The sequence below is a fragment of the Phoenix dactylifera genome, unplaced genomic scaffold (genome assembly GCF_009389715.1).
Source record: "Phoenix dactylifera cultivar Barhee BC4 unplaced genomic scaffold, palm_55x_up_171113_PBpolish2nd_filt_p 001234F, whole genome shotgun sequence".
Lineage (NCBI taxonomy): Eukaryota > Viridiplantae > Streptophyta > Magnoliopsida > Arecales > Arecaceae > Phoenix > Phoenix dactylifera.
In genome coordinates this window covers 35,326-44,269 of record NW_024068569.1, presented here as the reverse complement: position 1 = coordinate 44,269, position 8,944 = coordinate 35,326, and the positions used below count along the sequence as shown (strand labels likewise).

General features: G+C 47.2%; 1 protein-coding gene and 1 long non-coding RNA gene across 2 annotated transcripts; both read right to left on the bottom strand.

Annotated features, from left to right (window-relative positions):
- Positions 1-2,183: 2,183 nt before the first annotated feature.
- Positions 2,184-3,494, bottom strand: LOC120108243. The gene is made up of 2 exons (XR_005509688.1): positions 2,738-3,494; positions 2,184-2,635 (listed from the first exon to the last, which is right to left on the bottom strand). It is a non-coding gene; the product is annotated as an uncharacterized LOC120108243 (long non-coding RNA).
- Positions 3,495-4,462: 968 nt separating this feature from the next.
- On the bottom strand, positions 4,463-8,413 carry LOC120108242 (NF-X1-type zinc finger protein NFXL1-like). Its single transcript, XM_039121822.1, has one exon. The coding sequence runs from the start codon at positions 8,062-8,064 to the stop codon at positions 4,753-4,755; it is 3,312 nt and encodes a 1,103-aa protein (XP_038977750.1). The 5' UTR covers positions 8,065-8,413; the 3' UTR covers positions 4,463-4,752.
- Positions 8,414-8,944: the final 531 nt, after the last annotated feature.

Genomic DNA, 8,944 nt, shown 5'->3' with positions numbered 1-8,944 from the left:
GTCTTCACACTATCGGCTAGACTAGGTATTTGCTGCCGAAGAAAAGAGAAAACGGCAAGACCCCAACTATACGAACCTAAGCGGTCTAAATCATCGACATATGAACATAATGTCTTAGGGACATAGTAGCGTACGGTTGGGAAGAGGATGGTCCCAAAAAGATAAAGAACCCATAATTTTGTAAAATCCTCCACATCGTGTCGACTGCTCTTACCGACAAGGAATTGTAATCTACTTTTAATTGCATCTCTACTGGCTTTCTGGTGGTCACCATCAAAAAACCGGTTGATGAGGTCACACGTAACCCTCCCCTTCCTATACAGTTGCACCTCATCACCCGTCGCACTCAAACCAAGGATTAGTGCGAAATCAGTCCCTACAAAAGGCACTATAACCCTACCAAACCAAAAACCCTCCTCAACATTATCCCAAAGGGAGAGCAATGTGTCCAAGACAGGCCTACTCTGTTTTATATACGGTAGACCTAGCATGTGCCCAAATGGAGTGCCACGTATTCTTTCCTTCTGTTCATCAGACATGAATGGGATTAGGGTGACCATAAAATTTACAAAGTGGTTGAAATAACATCTTCCATTAACCATAGTACTCGGGCCAACAGAAGATTTTTGGCCGATACTCTGCTTTGGGGCCATCTTAGATTTCTGCATCACAAATATAGTTACAAATTATGTTTTTGATAATATCAACAAAAAATAAATCATCCTAAAAACTAAAACAAAGTAAACAATTAGCACGGAATGGAAGAAATTTTCCACAACAAATTTCTCAAATGTGCTACCACAACCTCTCTGTCCATTAATCCCACAAAACCACTGGACCATTCCAACAACTACCTGGAATGCCGTACAATACTGCATATCACGTCCGTGTTCAATACATTATTCGAGAAAGTATGCGGTGACAAACCTGTTGAAGGAATGCAGAAAATATCTCCTTGCTTCCGCTTAAGCTTCCGCCACAAACGAACAGGGCGAAGTCGGTTCGAAGGGGACAGAAAATAATCTCCTTGCTCCTCAGAATCGGATCGGAAGGGTTCTACTTTTCCAAAAGGGGAACGGCTAAACAGGGGAAAAGAGGAAGATCGAGTACCGTTGGGAAGTGATTTGCAGTTCTAGGGTTCGAAACCGAGGCGTTCAAATCAAGCGGAATCGGGCGAGATTTTTATGGAATTCTTTCCGTCGGAAGAGAGGATTAGGATACGAAGATTGGGGACGAACGAGGGCTGGAATTGGTGAACTTTGAATAGGGCTCGTTCAAATGAAGACATGCATACGAGGAACGACGGAAGAGGAAACAGGTCAGGGGTATTTTGGTCTCCTTTTGAGATTTGATATGTCTTTGGACCGCTTATTAAATGCACAGTCAACAGGGACTATCCGTTATACAGGGGTCAAAATTTGGACCGCGAAGCAAATTCCCCTATATAGTAATAACAGTAATAGAATAATAATCTTATAATATAATATATTTATTATTATATTTGTTGCTATATTATATTCTATTAGATGATATTTTTATTATATTCTACTATCAATAGTTGTTATTATAAAGTATTGTTAATTAATTTTTTTAAAATTTTAGTCTAAATGATATAATAAATAATATGATTATTTTTATGAGTGATTATTAAGTAACAAAGAGTATCATAAAGTTGAAACTTAAAATCTTTAATTGCATCATTATGGCAATAAAAATATTTTAAATTAGTTTTTAAAATGTTTTATTGTGGGACTCGAACCATGGTCTTTTAGGTGAGTTTTTGTTCCCTCTCCTCTCCCCCAAAAAGAAAAAATAACTTTTCAATGCATCCTAATTAGAGCTTTTGCCCTGAAGTTTTAAATTGGAGTTTTTTTTTTAAGTAGACATTTTTCAACTTTTAAAGAACGAAGAAAGTTGTTTCAAATTTTTTTATCAAATATTTTAGAATCACCTAAAAGAGCTTCTCGCTTTTTGGTCCTCCAAAAGCAATACTAAATAGAATCTTAAACTACGTGTATTCCTCCAAAAATCTTGGGCCAGTATTTTTTTGGTTTCTTTTCTCCTGAAAATCTGTGTTTGCTTGCGCAGCTCTCATGCCAATTTGAGCTTTTCGCCTCCATGATGATTTAGTAAATGTTTGCTTTATAATTCCTGATCTATGGAGCTTGTAAGACCAGTAGTCCTACAAGAAAATGCTGCTATCTTTAAAATGATGAAACCGGTTCATTGTCCTTTATGATTATAAGAGGCAGTTGGCTGTATACGAGACAAGTTTTATTGTAGTATGGCAATTGGTCTTCTATATTTGTGCTGGAGAACTCTCAGAGAAGCATATGCCTGAGCCAGTCATTGATCTTTTCATTGTGTCGAAGCAAGTAGTCCTCCTCGACCTTGAGGTCCTGTGTGTTGCAAAGATAAGCACTTCAGAATAGCATAAATCTCCTCTGCTTGGGGCTGCAGCATCTGGTCCCGGCCTCAGACATTTGGTTCTCATTGCCGATCTTAATCCAGCTGCCTCCGGGAATCCTACAAGCTCCTTGTGAATCCTACAAGCTGCAAGCAGTCTCCGCAGGTAGACACCTCGGGCTCAACCAGCATTTTCTATCAATTTCTTCCTTTGCATTGTCTGAAAGGCCTGCACAGCCAAGGAGATTCACCATACAAGTGTAGTGCTCTGCATTAGCTTTGATCCCATGTTCCTCAACCATGGATATAAAACAATGTGGATGACCAATACCTTTTCTGTTGCTTAGTCATATATCTTGCATGTGGAGTCTCGACTCTCTAATCCTGTATACATATCAAGAAGCTCACAACAAAAAATTCTGTAATCTTCGACCATGTTCTTAATCATAAAGCCATGGATTTGCTTACCCTTCTTTAGGTCTGAAAGGGTAGTGCTTGCAGAAAGTGCTTTGGCCAGAGAAAAACAATCTGGCACTACAACATGAAGCTGCATTTTATAGCAGAGTTCGGGCACTTCCATGTCATTCTTTTCAGGTGTTCTCCTAAACCTTCCATTATCTACGATACGCACAAAACAGCTCAGTTTCTCGTACTATATTTGGTCGAGCAACGGTGTCAATGATGTGAGCATGAATCTCTTTACCTCGATCGACATCAAAACGTTGGTTGACTGAGCGGATTGGAAGGCTAACAAGCCTGAATTTTTCTGGCTTGATGTTTGCAGATTTCACTAATAGCAACATCTGCCTGTTCCTCTTGCACAAACCCTCTAATCAGTGCACTCCAAGATACCTCATTCCTCTTCTCCAACCTATCAAAAGCCTGACAAGTTTCTCTCATGCAGCCGCTTTTTGAATATGTATCAATCCCTGCACTACCAAGAACGGCATCGGAATCTAGCAGTCTTTTCACGAAGTAGCCGTGAAAAGTCCTGGCTCAACATCAGCCAATGCAGCACCATTCCATGAGGCCACTCCCTAAATCGAACTTGTCACACTTACAAGCCAACCTCTTGGCATTCTTAGAAACATGTTCAGAGCCTCCTTGTGGCATCCAAGGCGCACTTAATTAGAAATAATTGACTGCCAACTCGTTTGACTCCTTTCTCTCATCTGTTAAAATGCAGATGCTTGCATACATGTCGATTGGAGAGTTCCCCACAAAAAAACATTGCCATACAAACCATTGCTCTAGCATGCACTTCCCTTTGTCTGAAGACCTTAAAGCACCACAGGACCATGTAGCAGCAGCAAAAGTGAAGATCTCCCTTCTACAAAAAAGCCTCTCAAGCTTCCTTGATAACTTGATTAGCGGACGCGGCCATTGAGAATCGCATTCCAAGTCATCAAATTTTCCTACCGATCTCACTAAATGCAGGCATATCCATCAACCAGAATGCTGCAATTGAAACCAGATTTAATGACATCCATGAGACGCACACTCCATGTCGAGGTCAATGCAAGCTAGTTCATGGTTAAAGCAAGTATCAATAACCTTGTTGCAAAGCTGTGTCCCAGATGTTCTTGAGTATCTCATTGGCAGCCCTGATAAGCAACAGGTTTCGTTATTTGATGCTTGGCACAACTTTCTCAATGACAACAAACACAAAATCATGCGTAAAGCAAGATATTAATAGTCATATGATCACAATACCATGTAAAATACCGGTATGGCTGGTTCCAAGCAAGGATGGATTATCTTTCTTTTTGACGTGTGGAGGGTTGATATCAGGTCAACAGTTGGCCCTAAATTTAAGTCAATAACTATGAAGTGGATACTATTCGATATGTGTGAATATTGGGACATTCCTTGTTCTATGCAACGCACAACAACCTAACCCAGCCCATCTGAACACTTCATCCTTCATACTTTCAAATCACTGCTCCCACCAGAAACCAACAACCATTAGAGGACCAAGATATCAGCTCTCCTAGAACCCTGTAGCACTCAGAAGAATAAAACTGAATCCAAACCATAGCATTCACAGCATCAAAAATATCTGCAACAGTGAGCCTTGTCCACAATCCTCATTCATCATATTCAAAAAATGTAACACATAGATACAGAGTATGAAGAAAATAGTAATCAAAACTAAATGCACGATTCTCCTCAATGAACTCTGACAAAAAGGAAACCACAGAGTAATGAATAAGATAACTTTAAATCCACAATAGGTATATAACCACCCATATATTTCTTCACATTAACCACCGATTCTGGACAATCTTGCCAAACCAAAAAAACAAAAAGATTAAAGCAAGCAAGCAAACTTTACCTGCTTTTCTCTTACTCATAAGCTTCTTCCCAATCATCCACCTCTTCAGGCATCTCTACCTTACCAACTCCATCACCCTGCCCTGCTGAACTTAAACCACCTGCTCTTGATTCCATCACCACACCACCTTCCAACCCAGGATGTGAACCACGATCCTCCACTGAGTCAGATGACATCAAATTCATACCCACATCTGAATTGAGAACATTCCACCGGTTTGAGGAAGCTGAGATTGGGGCAGCTTCGTTCCCTCTCCACACAGGCACAGGCACTGCTGCATCAGGCCCGCCAGACCAGTCCCCGCCCCATGAATCCGATTCTGAGGCAAGAGCCTTCTTCCATGGATTGCTGCTCTTTGCAGTCACTCCCCCTACCCTCAATCCCACTCCCCATGCATTACTCACCGAAGGACCTGATGCCCCAGCATTATGAAGAACCACTACAGCACCCTGGTAAGGAGACCCATGATCCAACCGCCTTAGAGCAGTCGCCGCCCTTGCTGGATCCCCGAAAACAGCTAAAGCATTCTTGTCATTCAACCACACCAGCTCACATTCTCCACCAAACCTCAGAACTAATGCACTTATATCTGCATCCCTTGGCAAGTCTAGCATTGCAACGACAAGCCTAGGATCCATGTCGATCAGGGGATCATAAGCCGGTGGATGGGGAGCAGTTACTGGAATGCCGGGTTTAGAGCCCAGGATCCGAGCAGGAGGCCTGGACTTGGGTGTAACATGAACTACTAGGAACCGCTTCGGCTCCCAACCTGCTGCTTGGACTGAGAGTTTCCATCTCTCAGCTATATGCCTAACAGCATCTCTCTTCTCCTTCGACATATGACTGAAGACATGGACTCTGAGGCCACTTGATGCACCTCCCTTGGCTTTTCCAAGCACCATGAACTTGAACCTCTCTTCCACAGCCAACACCCACTTCGGCTCTCGTCTGAAGAGGTCAGCAAGCAAGTCTGATGCTGTAGTGTTCTCACCAAAATGCAAGGCATCCATGTTAGGGGGAGTTATGTCAAATGCCTCCGCAAGGACCCGTTTCCTCTCCAGCTTCGCACACTCCTCATCACAGGTGAGCTTCCTCTGTCCAAGAGGCACCTTCTTCCCATTGGCTTCCACTGGCTGTAAGGGAACAGGGAGCTTCTGAATGATAGAGGCTTCAAACATTGGGTCTACAAGGAACCCACTTGTGCTGCCTCCAGCTCCACAGGGCACACTGGCAGTTATCCGGCCACAAGAACAAGTGATGGTAACAGGGAAATCACACCTGAGATCGGGGCAGGGTGTTGAAGGATGACATGGAGCAGTGCAAGTGTGCTTGCAATCCCTCCTAGGAGCACCACAGACCTGCCCACATGAAGCCTTCACCCCAGAGACAGAGCCAGAGCCAGAGAGACCTGAAGTATCACAAGGAGGAGGATGGCAGGTTCTCGCACAAGCATGCAATCCACATTGCCGAGTCTTACCGCAGAGCTGGTTGCAACGAATATCTTTCGACCCACAAGGTATGTTTCTTAGCAGCACATGCCCTCCAACGCATTCCTTTGCCACAGGGACCGAACATGGTGGACAATCCCCAAAATGGCAGGTGTGCGAGGCTGAGTGCCCACAAGGCTGGGGGAACAAGCAAGGGTGGGGGCATGAAGGGGCCGGAGTGCCACAAGGGAGTGGCGGAGGGATCGATGTCTTCCCACAAGCACAGGTAAGATCAGTAAAAATGGTTTCAAGACATGGTGGGCAGTGGCCACTGTGGCATAGCAGCTGGCACGAGTGCTGCCCACATCGAAGCTTCTTCTCGCATGGCATCGAGCAAAGATGTGGATCCCAATCATCCCCTGAGAGCTGGGCGCCAGGCTTGGACAATGGGCAGCAGCGCTCGCTGCACCGGTGCCTCCCGCAGTTCTTCTTCCGACCACATGGCTTATCACACACAAAATTGCCCCTTTCTTCGGAAACCTTGTAGCAGTCCACAGTCCGGCTCGATGACCCACAACGGCATTTCTGATCGACCTGAACCAAACACGGCGGACAGTTCCCCTCATGGCAAGTCTCTTTGCATCGATGAAGCCCACAAATGAGGAGCTTTTCACAAACCCCTGAACAGGTAGGGATCGGATCCAAGCAACTTTCCCTCTCCTCCTTCAATTCAGTTTTTCCACAGTGGCAAGTTTTGATCTTTCCGGGCAAGAGCTCACACTCCCCACACGGGCCCGGATGGCAATTCTCATTGCAGTGGTGATTCCCACAAGAGAAAGTGCGCCCACAAATGGAATCACACGAGAAAAGCCCGTCGATCTCCTTGAGATCACCCTTCACCGCCGTATCCCCGCAAATCACAACCTCGGTCTTCTTCTTGCAGAAGCATGAGGCGGAGATGAGGGCATGGCAGGGGCTGCAAGCGCCGGTGTGGCAGACACGATTGCAGCGGTGGCGGCCACAGGAGAGGAGGTGGTTGCACAGCTGGCCGCAGGTTAATGGGCTCCTGCGATCGGAGCACCGCCGGACGATGGTCTTCTTGCCACACGGGCACGGCCGGCGGGGGGCGAATGCCTTGCAGGGCGGGCAGGGGCCCGGGTGGCACTGGAGAACACACACGTGGGGGCACCGGCTGTCATCATCCCCGGCAGACGACGGCGGACTCTTGTCGAGGGGTTTCCCGCAGGACTCGCCGCACGAGTGAGGGGTGAGGTAGAAATCATTGGGGGGATCACGGCGGCAGCCACAGAAGCAGGTGTAGGTGAGATCCTTGGCCAGGGTGGCCTGCACCGACTGGCACCCGGGGCACCGCCACCCGCCGCCGCCGCCATCGGGGGCAGCAGCAGGGATGGAGATGTCGGCCGAGGTGGGGGAGCGGGCCCACTTCCGGATGCAGGGGAGGTGGAAGATCGAGAAGCAGCTGGAGCAGGACCAAATCGGAGCAGATCGGCGGACCATATCGTAGCAGATCATGCACTCCACGACCCCCTTCGCGAGCTTATCCTGGATCTCCTGGACCAGCTGCGGCACGGCGCCCCGATCCGCCCCGTCCGGCGGCGCCTCCGCCGGGTGCGCAGGGAGGGGCACGTAGGCCGGGCCGGCAGGGTAGTGGTTCCGATGGCGGTTGTGCCCGAGATTAGGGCCGGGGATGTTGATGGAATCACCGCCGGAAGACGGCGGCTGGTGGATGGAGGCCGCGGAGGAGGTGGATACGCGGGGGACCCATTCCTGACGGTTTCCACCAGCAGCGGCGCGGTGGTGAGGACGGGGTCCGCCGCCGCCACCGGTCCTCCGGTCATTTCGGGGGCGGGAGCTCTCGAAGGAGGCCGGCTGCATCGTCCGAGGATCCGTCCAAACCCTCGATCTCGGATCCCGTTCCGTGGCCTTCGGAATGGAAACCCCTAATACTAACCCTAACAAGGAAGGCAGAGAGGGTGGGTTATACCGGCTGAAAGCGAGCGAGAGGAAGCTACGGACTATTCCTCCTTTCTTCTTCTTTCCTTGCTCCCTGGATTCTATTTTCTTGGGGCTGGAATGGAGGTGGAGGCGGCGAGTATTTAAAGGTGGGGAGGAGGCTTGGCGGAGAACGGGATGGGTGCCCCGGTGGGCGGTCGCGGAAAGCGGCGGAGAGGGGGCCGATCACTGGCCGTTGGATTTTTTTATCTTTTCGGTGCTAACGGCATTTCATATGGATTTTTTTTTATCTTTGATTCTTCTCGGGGTGGTGGGGAGGTTGTTTGCGTTGGATCTCCATCGGACGGCTGTGATTGGAGAGGTGGTGTGAGAAGACACAGGGTCGTCGGAACGTGGAGGGTTGCGATTCGGTTTGTTTTGTCTTGTCTGAGATAATTATGCGGGATGGACGAATTCCATAAAGAAATGCCAATATCTACCTGCCACGTGGCTGGACAATGGGTGGTGAGTTTGTTTTTCTTCTTTCTTCGCATTAGAGACCTCTCCTTGACCAGAACATGTTCCAAAGTGACTTGGAGAAGAGGTTTAGACTTGGGGTTTGGTTACTTGGAGAAGGGGTTTGGAAGTTTCCATTAGACATGGGGTCTGGTAGTGTAGGGAGGCCTTTTTGGGTTTTAATAGATTTTGTAGTTTTCAAAGCAGTTTCATAGAGTCCTTGTTTCAATTTCACCTCTTGATTAGAGCTTAGCATTTGCCGGACTTGGACATAGAAAATGTCAAATTTTAAATTGGCTCGTCTGAA